Source organism: Epinephelus fuscoguttatus, linkage group LG19, assembly GCF_011397635.1.
Source record: "Epinephelus fuscoguttatus linkage group LG19, E.fuscoguttatus.final_Chr_v1".
NCBI lineage: Eukaryota > Metazoa > Chordata > Actinopteri > Perciformes > Serranidae > Epinephelus > Epinephelus fuscoguttatus.
Window position 1 is genome coordinate 19,780,069 of NC_064770.1, and position 25,701 is coordinate 19,805,769.

The following is a 25,701-nucleotide window of genomic DNA, read 5'->3' on the forward strand; positions in this document are numbered from 1 at the left end:
GGATAAAAATATGTAAAAATTAAGGATGGGAAAGGGATGATTCCATTTTTAATTCCAAAAAATAAATAAATAAAAATAATTTAAAAAAAAAACAAAATAAATAAATAAAAATGAAAATAATTAAAAAATATATACATATAGAAAATAAATAAAAATAAAAATCTATAAAATATATATAAAAATATATCATTTTTATTGGATTTAATAAAGCAGTATTATAATGATGATGATAATAATAATAATGACTGAGGACAGAGAGGTCCATTGTATACAACGCACACAAAAAAAATCTGTGTACAAAAATACGATATAATAAATACTATACATACATACATACATACATACATTATATATATATATATATATATATATATATATTTTTTTTTTTTTTTTTTTTTTTAAATAAAAAAATATGTGCACAATGTACATGTACATCCTGCATTCATTTTTATTTTATTTTTTTAAAAATATATTTAGAATTATTTACCGACTTTAATTGTCAACTTAATTCTGTCTTGATCTCTTGGTAGGGCAACACGTGGGGGTCAAAATTCTCAGCTACGCCTTTGGTTACTTAAACTGATCTTGTGAAGCTACAGATGCACAACTTGTGAACAAGCTTCACTAACTACACCAAAAATTGGCGTCACAAATGGCCACCTTTTGCACCCATAATGGCCTGGCGCACATGGGGCCCCGGGTGCGCGCGCTCGTCCCCGTCCAGGACTGCAAATTCCACCTTAAACCCCCTGTCGGGTGAAAGTTTGGTTTGGAACTCCGTCGGTCCACCTTAAGCGCACACGCAAACGCAGGAGGCGTACAGCGAGGTTTCCGCTTCTCAGTTGGGCTCGGACCGCGGCTCGCGAAAAAAGCACCGTGTGTAACGTACGAGGTTGACGCACCAAGGTAAGAAGAAAAAGCAAGAAGAAAGAGAACCGAGCGAGCAGGGGGGAAAAAAAGATGTCTGAACCCAAGTACCGCGAGTGGATCCTGGACACTATCGACTCGCTGCGGTCGCGAAAAGCCCGGCCGGACTTGGAGAGGATTTGCCGAATGGTCCGGAGACGACACGGGTCCGAGCCCGACCGAACCTGCGCAGAACTGGAGAAACTGATCCAGGAACAAACCGTGCTCAAAGTTAACTACAAGGGCTCTATCTCGTACCGGAACGCCGCCAAGGTTCAGCGGAGAAGCAGAAAAAAAGACGATGTAACGTTAACGACGGCTGCGAGAAGGAGCGCGGTGGAAGAAGCCAGTCACTCTGACTTAAGCAACGGGGACAGCGCTTTCGGTCCCGTGGACCAGGACGAAGAGGATTTGGAGGTATGTGGTGGAGGTTGATGCTTGGAGGCATGTTTCACGAGCTCACATCTCATTGTCATCACGTCTTAGTACATTAACAGGTGGAGGTGAACGCTAGGCACGGGTGGTGTGTGGTTTAAAAGACACAAACGCGTGTTTTTTGCGTGTACACGGGGAGTGGTGAGGGGAGTGATTTGCAAGTGCACCCAAAACTGCCGCAGACGGGGAGCGGCGGTTGGACCTCGCTCGAGCGCTGCCGAGGTGGAGACGAAAAAAAAAAAAAACAACAGAAGGTGCGCGTGTAGTCAGAGTGTGGCATATTTAGCATAGCGCCGGTTGCTGCGCACTTTTAACGGTCGATGTTAGCGCATAAATACAAGACAGGAAAAGTTGCACCGTCGTTGCCCGTCCGCAACAACCCGAGCCACCATTATCGGGAACAGAAAGCGCTTTTCGAGCCCCAAACTCGGTGCTGAGCGAAGGGGAGGAGGACTCTGCTAAGCTAGCAACAGAGGACTAGCCGCAGCCCGGAAGTTGGTTGAATCCACTTTCAAAATAAAAGCGTCCACATACTGGCTTGCCTGTTAGGGTTTCATTTTGAAAGCTTGTACTGGAAGTGTGTGTTTTCATTGTCACAGACTTGTATATGTGGGAGTGGGTGAGGGAAAAAAAAGTCTCAAACACCGCGGATGTTGGAGCCTGATGGGGGACGGTGGGACATTGTTGGGTTGTTGACGAACACAGGCAAAATCCCAAATATCACCAGAGCTGTGTGCTGACACATATCTTGTCTCCCCGCGACGACATTTCACCCCTCTCCGTCTGCACTTTAACACATGCACATCACTATGTTTTGCCCCGTGGAACAGCCACCAAATCGATTGCTATCGGTGCCAAAGTACTCCTCGCGCAGACACATGCAGCTAATTTGTGCAAACTGCGTCTGTTTTCCGAGCGATGCACGATTGCCGACGCAGTGCATAAGTCGAACCCCTGGATCCATTGTCGGACACGCAGCCGAGCCCGGTCACGTCTAACGCTTGGTGTTGCCTGTTATGGCCTCTCTCGTCCCGTGCAGCAATGGCATCACTTCTCCGTGTCTGGCAACTGTTTGTTGGGAGTATTTCAGACGAGAACACATCGCTGCAAAGTAATGAAATATGGAGCCGGTTGCACTGTGAGAGCTGAACTAACGTGAAGCGACCGCAAACTGTTCGTCCAGCGCTATAGCTGGCGGATGCCCTATCCGATTTGGGTTAAGCTGAGATCAAATTGACTTTGTTCTCCTGAAAGGCGTGTGCGTCGCTGCAAAAACGAATGCGTTTGATTACTTTGTGCAGGCTGCCCCCGGAGCGTGTTATCCGGGTTTTACCTGGATATACGAGGGTCAAATGGAGACAGTGACGTGTCCGATAACGGACTCATTTGCGTTACTCTTTCTGATCTGTCGCTTGCACTGTAAATCGTTGACCCGGTGCAAAGTCAAAGTAGGCTGGCGAAGGAGGCGACTGATGCTCTTTGTGATCGGAATGCTGCGTCGAGTTAAAGCTCGTTTTATTTTTTTATCTGTGGTGTGCCTTGCCGTGGCTCGGCCCCGGGAAGCGCTCCGTTAAAGAGCACAGACACAATGGCGAGGTCTTTACCGCGGCTCCCAACTCCATGCGCACTTTGGAGGAAATTTGAGGAAAGCCTAAAACGCCTCCCATCGGCCCTTTCTGTACTCCCCGTGTGTCAGAATTACCAATCAAGAAAGGCCTGTAAAGACCGGGACGCACCGAGCACATCGGCTGCTTTTTAATGTGAGCCGACATGGAAATCGTGCCGGATCGAGATCCTCCGCGGGGGCATGTTGTTTTTGTCACCGTGTCTCGGTGAAAGTTATGTGAAATGCAGTGCGATGGGTGAATGCCGTACAAGCGGCTCTCCTCTCAGGAGCGGGGCGGGCTTTAGTGCGCTCTTGTGCTCGACTGCTGGGTCTTGCACACGCAGTCGCACACAAGGTAATTTTTTACTCAGAGCGCCGTCGACAAAACCCCCCCAACGACAGGAATGAGTGCGTATAACTACTTGTGTGCAGTCACATAACATTACAGTCAGTTGTTTAATTGCGTGGAAACGCGTCTGTGGGTTGAAGGGGGCTCAGTGTGTCTGCGGAGTGAACGCTGCACCGCAGAAAGGGACGAAAGCAGTCAAAGGCAATAATTTACCACCACAGCGGTCACATTGCGACATCTGTACGAGCGTGTTTTCATGTGACACGCTCAGCCTGCAATTAGTACTCAGTCGTGGCAACAATCCCTTGTAGCCTCGTTGGACTGCCCTGCTTTTTAAGTTGTTGTCAGATAATGAACTTAATTGTTGATGGTGGTAGTTAAATATGTTTAATCCCCTCATGCCCCATTGATCCAAGCAAAGATCATGACACACTTGATTTCAATATTAAATCATAATCATTGGGGATCTCAATTACAAAACACAATGAGATGGAAATTATATGTTGTCTGTTTTGCAGGCTGACACCTCTATGGCAATAGACACAGACAGCAATGCAGACGAAGAGGGGGCCGACGAGAGCCGGGACGGGCAGGACAGACCCTCTCCTGGCCGCCCATATGAAGATGCCGCCGTGCACTGTGCCTCTGTGCGAGCCGCCTCTGCCCCCTGCTCCCCCTCTGGCACTCGGCCTGGCCCCGGCCCCGTCTGCAGCCCTGGCTCAGGTCTGGACTGTGCCTCTTTCCAGAAGGCTGGTGTGAGGCCCAGCTCCTTGCCCCCCTCCAGCCCCAGGGCCCTCACACACAATGACTGGGCCTATCATTCTGCTGTCTGCCCAGCAGAGCGCCAGCACCCAGGAATGCAGAGAGACAAAGGTATTCACACTGCTAGACACAGTCGAATATGCGCACCCGGCTTTATGGAGCACTGGCATATTGTTTCACATGCAAGATTTATGCTTAGTTTTGCATTGAATGTGAAATAGGGATGCTGGATGGGTATTGACAGTAGAAACGTCTCAGTTAATATAAGCTAGATTGCATACATTTCCATGGCTTCATGATGTCGTCAAACAAGTGCAGTCATCCATCAGCTTGTTTGTACCAGTTATTCAGGTTTTAATGAACAGTGTTAAAAACCACACATAAAAGAATTTTCAGCTGCATTAGTTTTTATTAGCACCTGAATTTGCCAATAATAAAGTCAGTAAATTGTTCTCTCTCTCTGTTAGCAGCAGCCACGAAGCCAGCAACCCCATCTCCAGCCACCAGTCCCTGCGCTTTGAAGAACAACGTGAAGAAAGAAGATGGAGGCAAGGCAGTGGATAGTGGCCTTTCATCTGACCAGTTAGTGCCAGACTATGCAGCGGGGCCGGTGATTGTCCTTGAATATTTTTGCGACAAACAACACCACCTGTATACGTCTCTCCCCTGCTTCTTTGATCTTGTCGCTTCACACCTGACGCTTTCATATTTAATTTGTTTTGTTGTGTTTCGTGTGGCCAACAGGATGAGACCAAGAATGTATCCGATGGGAGACCACAGGCACTGTCTTTGCCATCTGACAACTGTGAGTAACATACTGTCTCATTTTTTGTTTTTAAAGCTGCTGTGTAGCATGCGTCTTTTTGCAGGGAATAAATCAATCACTAGTCCACACTTTATAAGAAAACACACACATTATGGGAGTTAAGTATTAGAGTGCTGCATGAATAAGTCATAAACACAGAAATGAGTTCCCTTGTCTCAAAGTCAGTCGGTTTCTTGAATGGGTTTTTGGTTAGACGTCTAAAATAAGGTCTGTGGTTAACACAAGCTTGAGAGATTTCCACATATTGCTCTACGACATAAAATATGTCAGTAATTACCCCACTCGTGAATTTTGAAGCTTTTAAGTGTCTTTCAAAAGGCTGTTGCTAACAGGTGGCTAAATGAGACTACAAAACGTCTCCATGCAGAACGCAGCTTGACAGCCTCGTTGTGGTGGTGACGTTAAGTCAGTGTAGTTCAGTGGTTTCTGTCTGGTCCAGCCACGGGGTCCAGATTTCTCCTTAGTCTTTAGTTCAAGGTCCACACAGTTTCATATATTCAGTTGGCCATGTTGTCGAGCTAGTTTGCTGTCTCTGTCAAGTAGTCACTCACTCTACAGCAGGAAATGGCACTTCAAAATAAAAAATTCACCGTACTTAAAGGAGCTATATGCAAGAAATCTAAAGCAAATAGTCGTAAATCCTCCTAATATGTCACAGAGACTAAGGAATAATGTTCATTTAAGATACTGATCTCACCGACAACAATAGTACAGCCAGAATATTCGCATTTAAAAAACATTTTTACAGTCTGCGTCTGTGTTTTAGACTGTTGCGCCACCCACCGCCATCTACCAGTCACGCAGTCAGTAGAGTCTCAGCATCAGTTACAGTCTCGACTGAGCTACAGCAGCACGGCAAGCAGCATTAGCAGTGTCCCGGTACATAGCATTAGCAGCCGGCTCCTCCTCAGCTGTATCCCGGCAGCAGTGTTAGCAGTGTCCCGGTTCATAGCATTAGCAGCCGGCTCCGCCTCAGCTGTATCCCGGCAGCAGTGTTAGCAGTGTCCCAGTTCATAGCATTAGCAGCCGGCTCCGCCTCAGCTGTATCCCGGCAGCAGCGTTAGCAGTGTCCCGGTACATAGCATTAGCAGCCAGCTCCTCCTCAGCTGTGTCCTGGCAGCAGCGTTAGCGGCAGAGAAGCCGGACTTGCTCGAACGGTCCGCTGGAAAACTGCAGATCAAGGACGCTGCGACGCAGCCCTGCCACGGCAGCCGCCCGTGGGCAACAAATCAGTTTCCGGCGTGCTGCTGTCCAGCAGCCTCAAATCTGTAGGGGAGGGGGGGGCGGACACGACTCTTGGCAGTATTTTGAATTTGAGTGCAGTAACTGTTTTGGCCACATTCTTACATACAGTGCCTTTAAAATCGAAGTGTGTTTTTACAAATTTGATACATTGACAAATCACTTGCAGTCCATTCAGAATGGACCCGTGACCCACTTTTGGACCGCAACCCACCAGTTGGGAACCACTGGTGTAGTTTGTTCAGAGCCCAAGAGCAGCATCCTAGAAGTGGTGTTCATTTGTGATGATTATCTTGCAGAACAAAACATGTACGTCTCATAAACTTTTGTTTGCCACAGAGCTTACTTCCTGCAGTAATCCAAAATCCAATGGAAAAATTCCTTTGGCTTTTTCAAGAGGGAACCAGGCCGCCGCTAACCTTCCCAGTGGCCTACAACAAACATCATCCCCGCAGCACTCTATGACAGCTTATGTTTCAAGTACCGCTCGGGCTGTTTGGGTAATTTGGCCTTTTTGACTAGTGCTTGCCTCGAGGCCTGCTCAAGATGTTTTGAATGCCTCACAAGCTTGTCCAGCTCCCTTCCAATCCAGGTGGTGACTGTTCAAAGTTGTTGCTCAAAACATGCGGCCCTCGTGCAACACTGCACTGTTACCAGCTTGGCTTGTAGAGGTGGAAACTGGCAGACTTGATAGAGTTGGATTCAGTTCTGAAATTGATGCATTAGGATTTTCAGTTGAGAAAAATCACCACATGACCATGTAATTAAACACACAGCTGCAGAGGGTTTCTAAAAGCTGTCCATAAAATGGCTGTCAGAGCTGTTGCTGTATGCTTACAGATGGCTCTTAATAATTCAGAAATGATCTTGTTCATATTTTATGGTATGTCTGGGGTTGCTGACAGACAAGGCCACATAAAAAGATTTTTGTATGGACTTAGGTTAGGGTAAAGTTCCTATCCATCACCTCACAGACACAGGGTTTGATTCCCAGCAGAATGCATGTGTTTGCAGAGTTTGTGTGACTTTCTGGCTTTTAATGCAAGAAAAGTGGTTATAGATTTTCCCTCCTTAGTCAGACATTACCAAGAGACTTCCAAGCAAATCACTTACCTGGCACAACAGAAATAAACAACACTAAAATGTTTTTTACCACCACACAAGAACCATGCCACCGTATACTGTACTTAAATATGGTTTGGCTAGCAGGAGCAGTATTCACCTTAAAATTAGGGTTTTGTCCCTGTTATGCATCACATGCATGAACACAACCCTGCCAGCATCTTGTGACAGTGGGCTGGTACTGTATGGTAAAGCTGCTGTATCAACACTGTACTGAACCGTGAACGAACTCTAATAGGAAAACATACTGTACCGTGACTGTAAAAGCCTCAGTGTGGCGTACCAGCACCGTGGAGAAAGCATCACCTCCATTTCATCCTGACTCTGCTGCTGCTGCTTGTTGGTTCAACATCACACCATTCAGTGTCAGGGAGATGAAAGTGCACATTTAAAATGCCAGAAAGATCATTTCAATTACAGTTTTGTTGAATTTTATTTCGCACATTGTTGCAGAATTAAAAAAAAAGTTAGAACCATGGTCAGAACCCTTCTTTCTTTCTTCTTATAGACCAAATCACAGTGTTTATTTACAGTAACTTGCGAGTAGAAAACCCCTGCGTCATGAGCATAAAATGAAACAGCGCTGGGCAAACTCTGCCTCAGTTGGTTAGCTTTTAGCCGCCTAAGAAAGCCCACCATACCTAGAATGTTTTAACAACTTTATCTTACTGTCAGGCAACCTTTCCTGATGGGGAACTGTAGTCTTTATCTCGAAGCCCTCGGACTCCATTGACATCGTCATTTTACTTTGCAGAACACGTAAATTGCTCAGCTACTGCTGCCTCCATCAGTTAGTTAGTGTGTAAAGTATTAGCGGTGGTTAATATTTATCTTGAAAGAATGATTGAGTGAACAGATGACTATATAATCAAGCTTAACAAAAAAATAAAAACAAAACATCAACAGACATGCTCGAAAAGGAGTAGGAAGACATGTGCACTTATATAATCCTACATGTCTTGTTTAAAAAATGAAATTGTCAGCGACTATCCCAAACTAATTTCCAATCATTAACATAGATACATTGTTTAATTTAGGCATTTTAAATCTTCCATATCTATGTGGCCTATCAGCTGTCATGGTGGGACAGTGGTTAGCATTGTCGCCTCACAACAAGAAGGTTTCTGGTTTGAACCTGGGGTGGGTGCGGGTGCGGGTGCTGTGCGGAATTTGCATGTCTTCCCCGTGTCAGCTTGGGTGTTGTCCGGCTTTCTTCCTCCCAAAGACATGTAATTGTTGACTCTAAATTGCCCGTAGGTGTGAATGTGAGCATGAATGGTTGTCTGTCTCTTATGTGTCAGCCCTGTGATAGTCTGGTGACCTCTCCAGGGCGTTCCCTGCCTCTCACCCAATGTCAGCTGGGATAGGCTCCAGCCCCCGCCCCCCTGTGACTGGTTATGGTTATGAATGAATAAATTATATAGATAAGTAAACAACAGTCTTAGATATTAAATAGGCTATACTCCTCATCTAACCTACTCCATAACACACATCATCATCATCGTCATCGTCATCTCTGCAATTGAAAACGATTACCAGTTATACCTAGAAGTGGTAGTTGTTGTTAGTGTGCCATCACAGTCATTCAGCTTATGAACTCCCCTTTAACTGCCCATTTCCCATAGTCACTCATTGTGTGCTGGATGTTGATATGGTGAGAAGTAATTGGTTTTGATGTGAAATTAACAACCGCAGAATATTTTGATTCCGAAATGTTCACATTCTTTGGCACTGTTGTGTGTTCTCACTTTCTAGGACAAGGCAGAATACTGAAGTGTTTCTCCCACATGTTGTCAAACTGTCACTTTGACAGAAAATCAGTGAAATCAGCTCTGCATTGTGTTTTAGGGAGCACTTGCAGACAGCCTACAGTCGGGGGTTCTCCCGGAGCACGTCATGACATCCATTAAATTAGTGGTATTATTTGCAGCGCATTTGTAATAACTTTGCTTCCATTTTGTTCACAGGTACATTAAAGAACAAGATAGACATATCCTCCTTCACAGCAGCCGAGGACAGCCTTCTGAACGGTGGCAAAGTTGATGAAGTGTGAGTATTCTGTTATTAAACAAGTCATTACACTCTCCACTAAAAATGCATTTTAGCAAACTCCTGCAATCACATTCCCTCTCATTCTACAATTATTTTACACACTCTTGACTTTTATTTTTCTGTAATCGTCTTTAATAATGAATACATTTTTCTGAGGCACAATCTCATGTTTTAAATAATTACTCACCACACAGAAGGCCACATGAATAGAAAACAACAAAACAAGACAGTACCTGCAGAAGAGAGGTCACTCTGTGGTTATGACTCTGACTCTTTTCTGTCTGATCTTCCTCCAGCTCTGTGAAGAAGGAGACCATGAGCCAGAACTTAATGCAGTGGACTGTAGCAGATGTGGCCAGTTACTTCTCAGCTGCAGGCTTTCCAGAGCAGGCTGTGGCGTTTCGAACACAGGTCAGTGCACTACTGCAAAACTGCCACAGAGGGCACTATATGTACACTGAAAACCACACATATCCCATCACCCAGTGCAGTTTTGCAGCCAGTTCATAGTAAGTGTGTTGGACAGTCTGAAAGCAGTGTATGCTGTGACCTGTATCAATTTATTTGTGTACACTAAGCTGTGTGATAAAGGCTGCTAGAAAAGAAAACTCTGTCTTAATGTGACAGGGAAAAACATCAGATTTAAGACATTTTTAAAAGGGTTTCAACAGCTACTTTAACTTTCTACAGTGTGTGCTGATGGTCATTTAAAACACGTATATTAAAGGATATTAAGCCTTCAGAAAATGCCACGTGGATGACTAATTGAGGTCTCTCCAACAGGAAATTGATGGGAAGTCCCTTCTCCTAATGCAGCGCAGCGATGTGTTGACTGGCTTGTCCATTCGACTCGGCCCTGCCCTCAAAATCTACGAGCGCCACGTGAAGGTGCTGCAGAGGACCCACTTCCTGGAATATGAAGACCTCTGAAGTGGTAATAATTCACATGACAGACAGACAGACAATGCTGCATCGACCCAAACGTGCATGCAGTGCCCTCTCTCCCATCTAGATCCTTCCACCCACCTTCATATACAGAATATGTAGAAGGTGAGTGGGGGGGCGGCGATGGCTGCGGTGGAATCAACTTTCACTGTGAGAATGACCAGAAACTGAAAGACAGTCATCCTACCTCTCATTATGGTCTTTGGTTTTCAAATGGTTCTCATTTCACCCACGTGGCCGTTCGATTGCGTCATTAAGGGAACAGACTGGTACGTTCGGAGTGTGTTTTAAAGTGGATGGCAAGAGGAAAAGATGGATGATGCAGCCATTGAATGGACTGAGCCTTCCACCTAGTGGACCACCAGTGGGCGACTGTACCCACGGACACATGACTGCGTAGTGCTGCGAGCAAAGAGTTTGGGGTCCACAAGAACATGTTGGATCTAAAATGTCTCGCTTCATCCTCGCTCGATCTGTAATGGCACCTTCCGTTAGTCCAGGATCTGTTTCTACGTCACACAGATAAACATAAAGCACATCTGTCGTGAGTTTTCCTTTGATTTTGTTACATTAAATATCATCAAAGTGCTGGGAAAGTCGGGCTATCTACATATCTTCATCACACGCCTGATTCCTGACTTATCATGCCACCAATAGCTGCTGATGTTGGATTATGTCTTCAGTGTCTCACAGAGATATAACCAATATGATTTACTACTACCTGCTGGCAAGGCAATATGTGTATTTCTTTCTTTTTCTATTAGATGTGACTGTGGTCCAACTTAATACAGTTGCATTGTGGGGAACAATCGCAGATAGACGTGACCAGGAAAATGTGCAGCCTAATGGAATTGGCTTTCATACACACACACACACACACACAAAATAAAGTAATAAACTTTGTGAAATGTTATTGTAATACTGAATATATTGTTTTAAATTGAATACCGCTGCTCAGTGCCTGTTTACGGAGCAGATTTATCGATCAAATGCAATATTTCATGTTATCATCCATTTATGATTTGTCCGGTGTCTCTTTGTGTTTTTATGCAAACCAGCCTCTTGGATTGTAACATTCCATACGATGTAGTCCACATCTCCCGTGTATCTCCTCCCCTTTTTATCTGTAACATTCACACTTCTTCTTCTTCCAGAGTCGCAAATAAAGCTCGTGTCTCTCTCTGTTCACTCACTTGTTTTCTTGTTTATTACACTCATCGCATCAGTAATTTGGCTAAAAACAGTTGTTTTAATGGGTTGGCATAACCTTGTGAGGACAAGTGATCAAATATTGTAAATACATTCAGTTTAAAAAAAAAACACTCAATGCTCTCAGAAAAATTGCAGCAGGATATTTTTTAGAAACAACATCGAAGTTCGTCATTTAATGTGAAGGTTCAGTCGATGCAGTGCTCTTTGAAATGCATTCAGTGAATTCAGTGTGTTATTCTAATGTCCTTTGCCGATATTGTAAAGCACAGTCAAATGGTGTTTCAGTCTGTATTTGCATCTGAGCCATTCTCCAGATTAGTACGAAAATAATCGGGTGGGAAAAGGTCAATGCACAGAAACATTATGCTAGACACATGATTGGCCTTTTTCACAGCAGACAATTTGACTTGTCATTGTAGGAAAATCACAGGCGTTACTTAAGCAGCAATCTCTGGGGATAAAAAAGTGAAGCCAACATGCAAGTGCCAAAAACTCCTAGTTCTTTAACAGCCACTTAAGCCTGGTTCCAGAAGCCAGTCAATCCCCTTAAACACCCATGTTAAAATGCCCAACTTTACAGCAGAGATAAACATGTTTACAGCTTGGTACAAAACAACAATTTTGGTCTCTATAGCTAATTTCCCACTTCATGACAACTGTACAGGGGTAAATTTTTATACAAGTCACCCGGTTACATTTTATCACTGCTTAAAGTTACACATAATTAAGGGTTGGCTGCTCTGAGTGACAAGCTGTCTGCCAATAGTGTCCTCAACTTCTCAGTCAGATCCACTCCTCGCTCCTCCACAGCTCCAGCCTCTCACCCAAATATGATCACTCCTGGCTCCAAAAAACAACATGGCAGAGGCCAAAATGACGAACTCGAGGCCTCAAAACATGACTCGACAAACCAACGGGTGGCTATGTCCATTATTTTTACAGTCTGCGGTGTAACTAATACCACTAATAATGGTTCTGTGCTATTAAAGTGTCCCTGCTGTGAGTATGACAGTGAGGAAGCATGCACAACACTTGAGATTATGGGGTATGACACGTGTGCAGTGTAACTGGAACTACAGTGTTGGTGGGGTTACATCAGACAGTGCTGTCTGGGTGCATGTTTTTAGCCTCCTTGGGTGCACTAGGCCTGACAGAACTTTTGGGTGCACTCAACTTGATGGTGGTCGATATACAATAGAACGTTTGCAAATAGAAAGCATGTCTTCATGGTCTTTTATTACAGATGTTTTCTATGATTACAGAATTGTAATTCTAATCATGTCTTTACTTTTTGTAGGAAAATATTCAGACTCAAGGCTGGCTGCAGATGCCTCAGTGGACTGAATTAATCATCCCCCATGTTCTATGATAGCATGCCAGCTATTGAGCCTTTAGCAAGTGCAGACCAGACTTTACCGCACGTGTGTCGTACCCATTGGTATGCCGTGATGTAACTTCTCCTCTTTTTGAAATCAAAGCAGCTAAATGGAAATCAGGCATCACTAATTTTATAATTTACACCTGTGCTTTTCTCCTGTGACATTTCAAAATGTCTTCCTTGAAAAATGTATGTTGATGTTGGTTTGATGACTTAAACTTGTAGGACATGTGTCTGTGCATGCTGTCATAGTGGAAAACGTGGGAATCGGCATACAATTTCCCCTTCAGATGGTACCAGTGTGGAGGCTACAGTCAGATCAGAATACTGCACAAGGCCACAAAGTTGTCAGCTCCAGGCTGCACACCAGTTTGACAATGAGATTTAGTTTTCATGCTCGGTGGGAAACTTCACTGATCAGGAAGCCAATCGCTACGACAATAATGCGATTCTGAAAAACTAAACAGCACTCTCAAACAAACATGTTACAACTTACCAAAGTAGCAAAATAATCTCTCGTCTTCTTGCTCTTCAAGATCACATATAACATTAAATTAAGACTTTGCTGCATTCAACTCTGATGGCTTCCTCTGCCAGTCCTGCATTCACCAGTCCAACACCCAGCAGCCGCTCCTTGTTATGGAGGGACATGTCAGAAAATGTTACACAGAGTCCATATGACCAAAATCCATCCACACTGTTGACCTCAGCACACACTTCCTGACATCAAGTGGATGGAGAGGCCTTGAAGAAGGCGCCCATCAGTGATAAGGTGGATGTGGGTTGCGTTTGTCGTTTTTCTGCCAGGCTCTACAGGATGAAGGGGAGAATGGAGGAGCGCAGGGTCGGGTAATTGCTGAACTCCTTTAAGTAGCTGCGGTGTTTGCCTTTGGCCCACACAGCCATCTGGATGAAGGCCACAACAGTAAAGAAAGCCACAGGCACACACTGGGTCATCACCGTGAAGCCGATCCAGGAGCCCAGCTGTGAGCAAGAAGTTTGCAAACATACACAGAAACACACACACAGTGCGATGATGATACATGTGTAGGAGGTAACCAGTAGATGGCAGCAATAGTGCATCTCATATTGCAAGGCACTGTGTACTAGTGCTGCGGGTTGCACACACATGCACACAGCGGCTGCCTTCAGGATTTGAGTACTGAAATGTGGAAGATTAATAACTAAACTAAGATACTTAACTGAGGTGAGACAAAAAAAAAATACCTTGAATGAAATGTTCTTACGAGCAAATTATTAGTCATAAAGAAGAAGAACACTGACATAATAAATTAACATTAAAGGCTAAGCTCAAAATTTGTGTTGTCTGCCTTAACAAAAAAGTGATGTGCTCATATGAACATTCAAACAGGTTTAGCTTGCTCAAATCATTCCTCCTGTTCATACCAGAGGTGGGACCAAATCATTGTTTTGCAAGTCACAAGTAAGACTCAGGTCATTGTACTCAAGTCCCAAGTCAAGACAGGCACCTCCCAAATCAAGTCTTAGGTCTAAACTTTGAGTTTTGAGTCCTAAACCATGCCTGCTTTTTAAAATTTGCATTTATTTGTTTAAAAAAAAGTTAATTGGAAGTTGTTGTGTTGCGTTTTGCATATTGCAATTTTGTTGATCAGTCATAGTTTTTCTACATGAATGAAATTAAATTTTTCCATTTGGTGCTCAGTAACGTAACGTTAGCTCTTCATGACTCTGTCCTGCAACTTGATTGGATGCTGTCGTACTGGTTCAAACAAAGTGGATCTGGGGAATGAAGTGTCAACTCACTGCGAATGAATAGCTGATTCAGAAAATGAAGGTAAATTAATTGAGTTGTGACACACTTTTAAATAACATACTTATTAAACTTTAGGCTTTAGGGAAAGGTATCAAGTATTTTCAAGTTTGAAGATTTTGTCAAGCTGGGATCTAAAGTCATCAAGTCACGTGACTCGAGTTCACACCTCTGGTTCATACTGGTCGAGTAAAACTCCGTTACTAATGTATTTCCAAGAAAATGACTGGGGACAAAATTCACAGGTCATTTTCTGTTCAAATATGTATTCTGACTTCCTGAGAACCAAGCTTCTCATTGGAGTGCATTTTTAATTTCTCCTAACTAGTATTTGGGAAAAGTAGGAACTGATAAGTATAAAAAAACAAAACATTGTCTTTTAACAGTTAGTAGTTTTAGATTTTAAAAAAAGTCCTCAGATGGAGACAATAAATTTATTTTTTGAAAGTGTGTACTAGGGCGGCACGGTGGTGTGGTGGTTAGCACTCTCGCCTCACAGCAAGAGGGTTGCCGGTTCGATCCCGGGCGTGGTAGCCCTTCTGTGCGGAGTTTGCATGTTCTCTCCGGGCACTCCGGCTTCCTCCCACAGTCCAAAGACATGCAGATTGGGGACTAGGTTAATTGGTAACTCTAAATTGTCCGTAGGTGGTTGGTTGTTTGTCTCTATGTGTCAGCCCTGCGATAGTCTGGCGACCTGTCCAGGGTGTACCCTGCCTCTCGCCCGATGTCAGCTGGGATAGGCTCCAGCCCCCCCGCGACCCTCAAGAGGATGAAGCAGTTAGAAGATGAATGAATGAAAGTGTGTAATACATTTTAAAACAGTTTATTTCAATGCCTGAGCATTGTTGTGCACAAACAAAACTGCAAACAATGCAACATTTGTTTAATGTTTTGTAACTCTATGGGTTAGGTTTAAGTCCCAATGACCCCAAACGAGTACTTCCTAATTAGCTTAGCTTGTTCCTATTGCTAAAATTGGTCAAGTTTGTACTCCATATAAAGCTACAAATGTTATTAAGCGCATATCAACAAGTTTCAACCATAAACTCCAATCAGGTTTGGGACCTTGTGCACTTATGTGTCAGGGTCGGCTGCAGACTGACTGGGCTGTGATCGCTGCCATCTTGTTTTCACATCAATTTGTGTGTTTTGGTTTTACTCCCACTAGATGGCACAAAAAAATGTCCACATACGAGGCTAGCAGTTTTAAGTTAAGCAGAGTGAAGTGTAAGGTGCAGCAAACCCAAAATGCAATGTCCACATATGAGGGTGCAGGGTCACAGGAGGCTAAAGTGTGAGCTACAGCTGTCAAATCGAGTAGATATCTATCATATTTATGGCCTTTTTAATATAACGTTTCCTTTTTGTGTTTTCCAGACAGCATTTTATTGTCCCATTTCCAGTATGAGTGGATTTACAGCTTACCTCGTATGTGTAGTTTGGACAAGAGACCAGCCAGAACATCCATGTGAAGGGATTTTTCGTTGGGTAGGGAATCTTCTTGGTTTTTGAACCTGATATGATGGGTAAAAACAAGCAAACTATTGTAATGTCCTGCACTGTAGGCTCCTTTTTTAAAAATTGCAACACTATATTCCTTGTTAGAAAATGCTCACCTTGTGATTTGAGGTTACGAAGGGCAACATGGATGGAAAAATTTCCTAACTGACAGAACTGCGGGAATAAAGACATCCAAATACAATGATATTCACTGAACAATAGATGGTTTAATGTCTGGAAGATTCCTATACTGAGCTATGAATATACAAAGATCTCAAACTTACCAGGAAAATGTAAAGTCCTGTATTCACCTGCTGCTGCCCGTAATCTGTGGACGTGTCACAGGGAAATGGATTAAGATGGCAGTCAACCTCGACTGATGAGTTAAAGTGAGAATTGCAGCAGTCAGCACTTACAGGGTGTGGTGTAGAGAGGGTGGTTAATGTAGTACGCCATCCACGCTGCAGTGCACCAGTAATAGCCACAGTTCTGGAATAGAAGGAGAGACTATAATAAGTCATACTGTCAAGATAAGGCTCCACATACATTTGGTTCAGATTTCTGAGAATAAGAGCACGGCATGAAATAATAATAAACCATACATCACACTCAAAGGTCAAAATTATGCAGCTGACTTGCCTTGAATATGTTTCTGAGAGGCATGGTCCCGTGGGAGATACGATGGACAAACATTGTCTCCAGGATTCTCTTGATGTAGTGGAAGGAGTGACACATGCAGGCCAAGCTGCAACAGGACACACACACTTTACATATTTAGCTAAGATTAATACATCGCCTCACTGCAGTCCATTACACTTGGCCCTGACTCAGTGTCACCATAGCAATACGCTTCACTCGTGTTTGTCATGTTGAGAGGGGGCATCAGTGCAAAGCCTGGGATTGTGTGATTATGCTGCAGCAACATCGCAGCAGATCCCTGAAAACATGAAAGAAAGCTGACACTTACTGTACCACCCAGTGCTTGCTGCTGGTGAAGTCATATTTCGGAGAGTAGATGAAGGGAAGGTGGAAGTAGAACATTAAGTAGATGACCAGCGGGCCGACACACTCTGACAGGAAGACCTGAAGTATGCAAAGAAAAGTTGTAAAACGTCTTACATTTTTAAATATTAGAACTTAAAAGTCATTCGTCTTAAATTTGAATTGGCAAGGTCTTAATTGCCACAAACATTTTATCTAGTTTTATTCATTCATCTTTTAATTTCATTAAAGGAAAGAAGGATTTATTGGGATCTAGCAGTGAGGATTGCAGATTGCAACCAGTAGAAATGTGAACTCTCGGTTTGGATTCCTTCAGTGTTCATTGTTGTGAATGTTTTTATCAGGAGCCAAATTGTCTGCAAAGGTCTCTTCCTTTCCAAAACAAACAAACAAGGTGATTAAAACCTGAACGACCACTGAATAAAGAAGTTTCATGTTACAAATCGGTGTTTTTCTGATGCCGTTTGGCATGTCAGAGACGGGCCACTAGTCCAGCACCAGCTAATGTGTGCTCACGTTTGTTCTCTGATAACTTAAGATCCAGACGGTCAGGAGGTTTTAACCAGGAGCCGAATTATATGCAGAGTAACAAAGGTAACAAAATTTTCAGGTAATAAAGAAAACATACCGACTATTTTATATTCAATTTCTGCTAATATATCCCCCAAAATCCTACACGCTGGACCTTTAAGCTCATCTGCATGAGGGTCCGCATTTCTGGTGGTACAAATCTGTCATTTTACTGTGTACTTGCACTTTACTGGTGGCAAAATATATTACTCTAATAACTATGTGCCTACATAAAACCTACCTCTGCATCTAAACTTACCATTATGCTTACCTGCAATGCTGTAAAAAATTGTCTTATATTTGTTTAAAAATTATCTTGAAATGTCTTTAAAAAGCATTACATTTAAGTTGCTGATAGCTGTAGAGACCCTGTTCTTGGTTTGCAACCAGAAGTGAGAAACATGACAAAACAGCACAAACACAGCAGTCGTGAATGAATTCATGAACAGAATTACAATAAACAGCTACCCTGTCTAATAAAAATACACCAACCCATGAAACTAAAAATATTTTCTCCCTGTTAGATCAGCGCTATGTCAGTCTAAACCCTCTGCCAAAGGAACAGTGTGCAGCTGACACCAGTGTGGCTCTAGTTTCTCTGACAACCCACATATCAAAGCTGTAATCCTAAAACAAAAACAGTCCGTCTCATTCTACAACCATTCAGCGTAACAATAATGGTATTCAACATGTGCCTGTGGAGCAAATGAGAGGCTAAGGCAGCTTGTAATACCAGCTTTCCACGAATGATATGATCAAGAGTAGCAACACAGCTGACGGTGAAATCGACCCCTGAATCAGCACCTCTAGCAGAGCCCTGCCTCAGCATGCCTGACCAATAGCTACTGGTGATCTCTGCTTGGGCACTTCACCCACAGTGGCATCATTCCGCACCCTGGCAGGGCGCAGGGGGGATGTGTCAGGGCTGGTAAGGACAGGGAATGTAGAGAAGTGGGCGGGCAAGGGTGAGTAAAGAGGCGCAGTGAAAGGCAAGTGAGAGGTCAGGGGAGATAAACACCTTTGGGAGAAACTGGGCCGTGAGATTATATGTCCTCGGACAGAGGACAGGCGGTGCAGGAGGTGAGAGAAAAACGAACCACAGCAAATCACCTCTATCTGTCACTGTGGGCTGATATTTATATTCAAGCTACTGAGTGGGTGAGAGAGTGTCTGTTTATATTTTAAGTACAAGAATCTTAAAAGGCCATACCGGCAGTTTTGCATGTTTCAGCCTATTAAGTACAAATGGTGTACACTTTGCCACTGTTATTAAAGGCAAGCCTCTCTCCCTGTCAGCCAGCTGATGAATGCTGCATTCATGAGCCGCGCATACACACATCTAGAAGCAAGCATGCAAGTTAGACTTGAAAAACCATGTCAGTTCCATCATGTCTTGCATTAAAATGGCTGCTGTTCAGAGAATCATGAATGCTGGAGCAGCGACAAAACATACCACCTTCAAATCTTGGAAAGGTGATATTTATTACAGGGAATGAAGGTGGAAGGCAGGAATCTACTTATACACTTAGCAAGCTTGCAGTATTGTGAAGCATGCGTGTTGTTAATTGGCTAAAACGAGCAACACCTCTGTACGGTCCTGCATATTGTGTGTCTGTGCACGTGTGGACTCACGGTCGCCCATGTGAGCTGGGGTCCTAGGTCAGTGAAGTAAAAGCTGGCTGTGGTTCCCACAGGAAGTGTCTGCAGAACCTCCTCATCCCTGAGACACTTGGCCTCTGAAAAACATGATAGCCGAGAGCATCACATAACTTCATCACAACACCTGTTAGTCAGCTGAGATTTATATGTGCAGAATTTATTGTAAAAAGCAGAACGCACTTGGATCCAAACGCAGGGATTGTCTGGCTGGATAATACTTTGGATCTGTTGGAATGGAGAGGAGCTTTACTTCTGACATGCTTGAGAATGCTTGAAAATTAAAATACAAATAAATATGAAATTAAAGATTATTTTTCTTAAACTTACATGATTTTTGAAACAAAGCTTTTATATCCAGAATAGTAGCAGTGGGCTCCACCTGCAAACAAAATGCAAAAATAAGCATCAGTGTGCAGACATACATATGGCATACGTCATTTTACAGGACATGGAGTACTAAAAATACAAAAGTATCTGTATTTCTGTCTTCATTGCGGAAGTTTACATTTCGTCAGACTTGCATTTTGCCATTTTCATCCGCAATGCAACCCCTAACGTTTTTCGACACGGCCCTGCACGTTTATACAAGCCGCTAACCATGTGTGTGTCGACCTGCCCGCCTGCCTGTTGGCCCAGTGCAGCACAGGCATGCACTGTAGCTGGAACAGAAAATTCCTATGAGACGAAGAGGGAATTCTCACCTCCTAACCACAGCTCTCGCTCAATAGAAACGTAATGGCTGTACTTGACTGGCCGCCTGTGAAGTAGATGATTATCTGTAAAATTACCTGTCTGCTCACAGTAATGACCCTGCAGTTCTTGAGCTAAAACAAACATGTTTCCTCTGACTTCAGTGCAAAGTGAGCACAGTCTGTGTTTGTGCTACTTTTAGAACAGAAATGTTTAAATAATTGAACTTTAAAAGGGATTCATTGGTAACAAAAGCTGTGGCATTCAAGTTTTCCAGCACAGACTTAAAGCTGGGGTAGGCAGTTTTATTTTGGCAGCACTGGGAAAAAATACCATTATAACCTTTGATAATACTGTAATTGAAATGGTCTCAGAGAAAACTAGACCTCTGTACGTCAACTTGCATTACCTATTTCTCGCCTCAAATGTTTTCAGAATCATATTTTAGTGTACTGCTTAGCTGTAAAATGAGAAAGTTTGCTACTGCAGGTGGGCAGTGCTTTGTTTTGGCTTGGCCAGGTCACAAACTGTGTCACTTTACAACTAAACAGTACACTAAAATACATTTCTGAAAACATCTGAGACAAGAAATAGGCAATGCAGTTACAGAATCTTGATTCATATTTGACCAGCATTGTGTTTGACAGTTGGACTGCAGTTCACGAGCATTGATTGACGATTCTGTCACTGCATTGCGTATTTATCACCTCAGATGTTTTCAGAAACATATTTTAGTGTACTGTTTAGCTGTAAAATGGCAAAGTTTTTGACCTGGCCGCAATGTTTTGAACAGCCGAGCCAAAACGAAGCATTGCCCAACCTACCACAGGTCAAACTTTCTCCTTTTCACAGCTCAGCAGTACACTAAAATATGTTTCTGAAAACATTTGAGCCAAGAAATAGGAAATGCAGTAACAGAATATAGTTTCATATTTGAGCAGAGTTGCCTTGTTTGACAGTTTGACCGCAGCTCAGATGCAGTGATTGACATGATTGACAACTATGTGAGAGACTTCTCGGCTCTGATTGGTTGATTTATGATTCTTACAAGTGCCATTAGGAGCACTATGAGGACGCAGAGGAATATGATTTTCTCACAGATTATCTGCTTCATGTACGATCCTCAGGATGTAGTGGCCGTTGTAAAAAATAACCTCCTCTGCCATATTTGCTAAAAAAAAAATTACCTACTGTAGCTTTAAATATCTGTGTTTGTCATGCACCTGTTAGAGGAAGAACTATCCGTCTTCTAAAACCATTATGACACATAAAAAGGGCGAGTGTAATCAGAAACCCTTCATCATCTTCACACTCACCTTGTCCAGCAGCAGCAGTTTCTCTTTAGTCTTTAAATCCACGATCTCCACCTCAAAGTAAACAATCCTTTTGGCTTTTTTGGGAGGTTTCGGTTTTGGCCTTGTTGAAGACTTCTTCTCAGGTTCTGCTGAACCCTCTTTCTTTGCCTCCAAAGCGAGTACATCCATGATACCGTTTAATCCCAAATCTCAGTAGCCTGGTGGAGTAATCTGTGATATGTCTGATCACATTGGTTGTCCTCTGCTGCTATGGGAAGCAGCCCCCTGCTCACCCTCAACGCAACTGTCAGTCCAGCTCAAGCGTGTCTTCTTTGGTGTCTTTTGGACTCTCTGAATAGCCCTCTCACTCCAGGAAGAAGTATGAGAGATCATAAACACTTGCTTTGTCCCAGATTGAGTGTGTCCATGTGAGAGAGTCGGGGTGAGAGTGGAGGGAGAGCTGGTCTAACATGAAGTAGACCTGCTCCTCACCTGAATGGCAGCCTCTTCATGATCCACAGCCCCCCTTCATGCTACAAAACGCACTGAAGATGAAACTGGAGAGCCCCAAGACATAATCCATACAGCGCCATTTGCAAGGCTAAATATAAGTCGCCTGATTTGCTCTGCACCAGCTTGGTAACCTTGGGCAGCCACATACAGCCAGTGACAGATGCCAATGTGCTGACATTAGACGTATAAGACACATCTCCTGTCTGCTCTTCCCTCGCTTGGTTGCACAGTGACGGTCCCATTAAAAGCCTCCACATGCCAACACTTCCCCCCTCCCCCCAAGACCACCTGTGTGGCTGGTATTCTTTTCTCTTTCTGACCTCCATGACAAAGACAGACAGGTTTATTTCAGGGCCTGTGCGGTTCAAGGTTTGTGTGCCGAATGAGCCACATCGTTTTCCAAAATACCTCAAGGAGGTTTTTGGTGGGAGGAGGAGGGCGAAGAAAATGCTGATTGGGAGAGGATCAAAGATGCCTTTCGTCACACAGGGTCAACTGATCATTGCGCATAGCCAACTGCATATCTATATTCTGTAGACTATTTATAACCAGCAGGAGCAGTCCAAGCCAGCAGCAAGCAGCAGGATCACTGTTTGCATTCCAAGACTGGTTTTGCATCTTGTATTAAAAAAATACTTGTTCAAATCTTTTTTATTTACACTGGTGATCAGAAAGACAACAATATATGGGGAAAAAAAACATTTTCAAACACATGCTGAACAGGACCTACTTCTTCTCCAGAGGTGGTAACACTGACATAAGAGGAATGCTGTGACATGGGAAACCATGAGATCACCTATCCTCAGAGCGTCAGTCATTTTTACACTCTTGTAGATACATTGTCACATTCATAGTCTTCAAAACAGCCCCTTATTCCTAATGCAATGGAAGATTTGATATTAGAAGAAGGTGGGTGTTTGGCTACAGGGGTCGGTTAGCACAGATTTTACTACCTTTTGTAAATAAACGGTAACATGCTGGCATATAGGCTGCTGTGAAATTACTGTTAAACCTACAGTTATTCTGAGGCTGAATACTGAAATCCAATATTCTGTAGTATACTGTGAAGATAAAATACAGTAGATCTTCATGGTAAAATAACTAACATGCTGGCATCTCTGCTGCCAACACTCCACTGTTTACAGTGAAATTCTTCACAGTGCAGCTATTTTCTGGTCCGCTGAAGGTCACAGAAACAAAAATGTAACATAAAAATGTTTGCTTTCTTCACCTGCACTCATCTATGATGTTAAAGCAATTGAAAGTCACTAAGTTTTTGGTGAGGGTTTAGTTTCACAGAATCAAAGGTAAGGTAAGGAAGAAAATGGCTTGTGGATTTAACATATTATAAAATTGTTAGACAGAGATTTTAGAAAAGTGTTACCTCTGGTTCATAGACAGGAAATCAGCTACATTTTGATTTAAGATGTGAATGTCTGCGATAAATAATAATTGCTGGCTAACATAATTTAATCACAAAGTTGGGTTGAATGTGAGCGGGGTTGGTTGGCACACTGGTTTTAGGATTGACTGGCACCTGTGGAAACCAATTGTAACAGTTGTAACCGTATTTTGATAGTTTAAGAACTTATTTTTAAAGACTTATAACAACGTATATATAGATCAATTTTTATTATTATTTCAAATGACCCTGTCTAGTGCCAGAGTTTGATTTGTCTGTTCTGGGCTGTTGTAGAAACATGGCAGTGCAACATGGCGATCTTAATGGTTGAGGACTCGCTCCTCATGTAGCTATAAACAGCTCATTCTAAGGTAACAGAAACACAACAATTCTTATTTTGATATGATTACACACTAAAGAAAACATACTAATTATATTGTATTCCATTTCTGCCAATTCCCCTAAATTCCCCCTTTTATTTATAGCTGAGACCCTGACCTTTGATTTGCTGCTGCAGAAATATGGCAGAGAATGAAATGTGTGCCAACCAACCCCGGTCTCCCATAAATGTAATCTTATTTTATTTCGGATGTATGTTTGTAAATTAATGATTTAATTTGTTGAATTTTATTTGGGATTATTAAAAAAATGTGTGGCATTCTGTGAGGATACAACAAATTCATGTATAGTAACTTCAGTTTAACTGAGGCTTTGTTTCCCTCCTGTGAACGGTAGCTGGTGGACAGTAACAACAACTATTGCACAATATAAACACAGTAATCCTGCAAAAGATGGCATAACTATGTGAGGCTTTTTGGGGGTTATTTTTTGTTGTTGACACTGTGTCAGACAGCTTTTGATTTTGGAGTCTGTAGTTGTGATTAAAGAGGGGATATCTGATGCCAACCTGCCCACCCCCCAGCACTTGTAAACTTCTTGGCTGAGGAACAGGCTGGTTAAATCATTACACACTCCTCACACTCTGGACATAACTTCAGACTTGCCCCCTCTGGTGGGCGCTACAGACCACCTGACAACCAGTACAACCAGTGATCAGCTGCACTCATGGATAGTTTCTTTCCACAAACCAACACACCCATGAACAGAGCAACCCTTGTGCAATAATCCTGCAACTTCAAACCACCTCACTGCACTTACGAATTATTCATACACACTGACATTTACATGCACATGAAATCCCTTTACTCAGCAGACTGTATGTTCTGTATTTCCATAAGCACATTGACATGAACTACCTCTGTATACTAACTATTACATTAGCCATACAATATTTATTCCAACACCTTGCATGCACTCTTGCACTATTTATATATACAGTGCCAATCACAGCACAGCCATGTACATGCACTTCACAGCCCTGTATATAAATACTGTATGGTTGTTTTATAGCCATATCTATTTTCATGCACTTGTACATACTAGCTGCATATATTCATGTTTGCTAATATTAGTTTAGCTTTGTGTTTTTCTGTGTATGTTTCCTTCACTGTACTTGTTCTTGTCACTGTGTAAATGCACTTAATGCTGCTTGAAACAAATGTCATATTACCTGTATGTGTCACAGTTGCCAGATGGGTTTGTTTCATTTTGTCCAGGAGAGACTAAATAACAGTATTACTTTGATGAAGGTAGGAAAATACTCTTCAAACTCTTACTTAAAGGTCCAGTGTGTAGGATTTAGACAGATATATTGGCAGAAATAGAATATTATATAATAAGTATGTTGTATTTAGTGTATAATCACCTTAAAACAAGAATCGTTGTGTTTTGGTTACCTCAGAATGAGCCGTTTATATCTACATGGGGAGCAGGTCCTCATCCACAGAGTCTGCCACGTTGCACCACCATGTTTCTACAGTAGCCCAGGACGGACAAACAAAGCACTGGCTCTAGATAAGGCCATTCACATTTTCATGTTGGTCATAGTATAGCAGCCCCTCTGCAACAAGAGTGTTGAAAAACTAAAGATTTTTTAATGTGGAACAGCTTTATTCAGTGTTTTTACTGGTTTAAATCACCAGTTCTGTTTGTTTCAGAGAGGAAGAGACCTCTGCAGATATTTCAACTCATGGTTAAAACCTCCTGAACAATGAACACTGAAAAAAATCTAATTGGGAGAAGTTTCAGCTGATTGCAATCCACAATCCTCACCACTAGATGCCACTAAATCCCCCTAAATCTCACACACTGTTCCTTTAAGTAAAAGCACAAAAGTCTTAGCATCCAAATTTATCCTTAAAGTGCAAAAAAGTAAAAGTACTTATTGTGCTGAATAACCAGTGTCAGAATCATATATATTACTGGATTATTAGTGATGCATTCATGTGTAAATTGCTTTAATATTGCAGCTGGTAAAAGTGGAGCTAATTTTAATGTCAACTGAATTGCTTAATCTATAGTAATCCATCAGAATTTATCATTT

The 25,701-nt window shown here is 42.7% G+C and overlaps 2 protein-coding genes across 3 annotated transcripts; one reads left to right on the forward strand and one right to left on the reverse strand.

Annotated features, from left to right (window-relative positions):
• Window positions 1-713: 713 nt before the first annotated feature.
• On the forward strand, window positions 714-11,640 carry samd1a (sterile alpha motif domain containing 1a). Of its 2 annotated transcripts, none has more exons than XM_049561838.1 (7): window positions 714-1,323; window positions 3,815-4,169; window positions 4,529-4,668; window positions 4,803-4,863; window positions 9,216-9,297; window positions 9,597-9,711; window positions 10,084-11,640. In XM_049561838.1, the coding sequence occupies exons 1-7, from the start codon at window positions 961-963 to the stop codon at window positions 10,228-10,230; spliced, it is 1,263 nt and encodes a 420-aa protein (XP_049417795.1). In that variant the 5' UTR covers window positions 714-960; the 3' UTR covers window positions 10,231-11,640. The 2 variants fall into 2 exon arrangements, with proteins under 2 accessions (XP_049417795.1, XP_049417794.1); XM_049561837.1 differs by having other exon boundaries at window positions 721-1,323; window positions 4,526-4,668.
• On the reverse strand, window positions 11,424-21,895 carry tecra (trans-2,3-enoyl-CoA reductase a). The gene is made up of 11 exons (XM_049561855.1): window positions 21,365-21,895; window positions 19,686-19,737; window positions 19,539-19,583; window positions 19,332-19,435; window positions 17,095-17,210; window positions 16,767-16,872; window positions 16,544-16,616; window positions 16,412-16,455; window positions 16,244-16,301; window positions 16,053-16,141; window positions 11,424-13,819 (listed from the first exon to the last, which is right to left on the reverse strand). The coding sequence occupies exons 1-11, from the start codon at window positions 21,530-21,532 to the stop codon at window positions 13,646-13,648; spliced, it is 1,029 nt and encodes a 342-aa protein (XP_049417812.1). The 5' UTR covers window positions 21,533-21,895; the 3' UTR covers window positions 11,424-13,645.
• Window positions 21,896-25,701: the final 3,806 nt, after the last annotated feature.

What these genes read in the sequence shown, in the direction of transcription:
- tecra (XM_049561855.1), bottom strand. Translation starts at nt 21,532, where the DNA reads ATGGATGTACTCGCTTTGGAGGCAAAGAAAGAGGGTTCAGCAGAACCT. An exon ending in CCCAGCTCACATGGGCGACC is followed by an intron (nt 17,211 to 19,331) that starts GTGAGTCCACAC and finishes TGCATACTTCAG; the next exon opens with GTCTTCCTGTCAGAGTGTGT. An exon ending in CAGGACTTTACATTTTCCTG is followed by an intron (nt 16,302 to 16,411) that starts GTAAGTTTGAGA and finishes TTATTCCCGCAG; the next exon opens with TTCTGTCAGTTAGGAAATTT.
- samd1a (XM_049561837.1), top strand. Translation starts at nt 961, where the DNA reads ATGTCTGAACCCAAGTACCGCGAGTGGATCCTGGACACTATCGACTCG. An exon ending in AGGACGAAGAGGATTTGGAG is followed by an intron (nt 1,324 to 3,814) that starts GTATGTGGTGGA and finishes TCTGTTTTGCAG; the next exon opens with GCTGACACCTCTATGGCAAT. An exon ending in CAGACTATGCAGCGGGGCCG is followed by an intron (nt 4,669 to 4,802) that starts GTGATTGTCCTT and finishes TGTGGCCAACAG; the next exon opens with GATGAGACCAAGAATGTATC.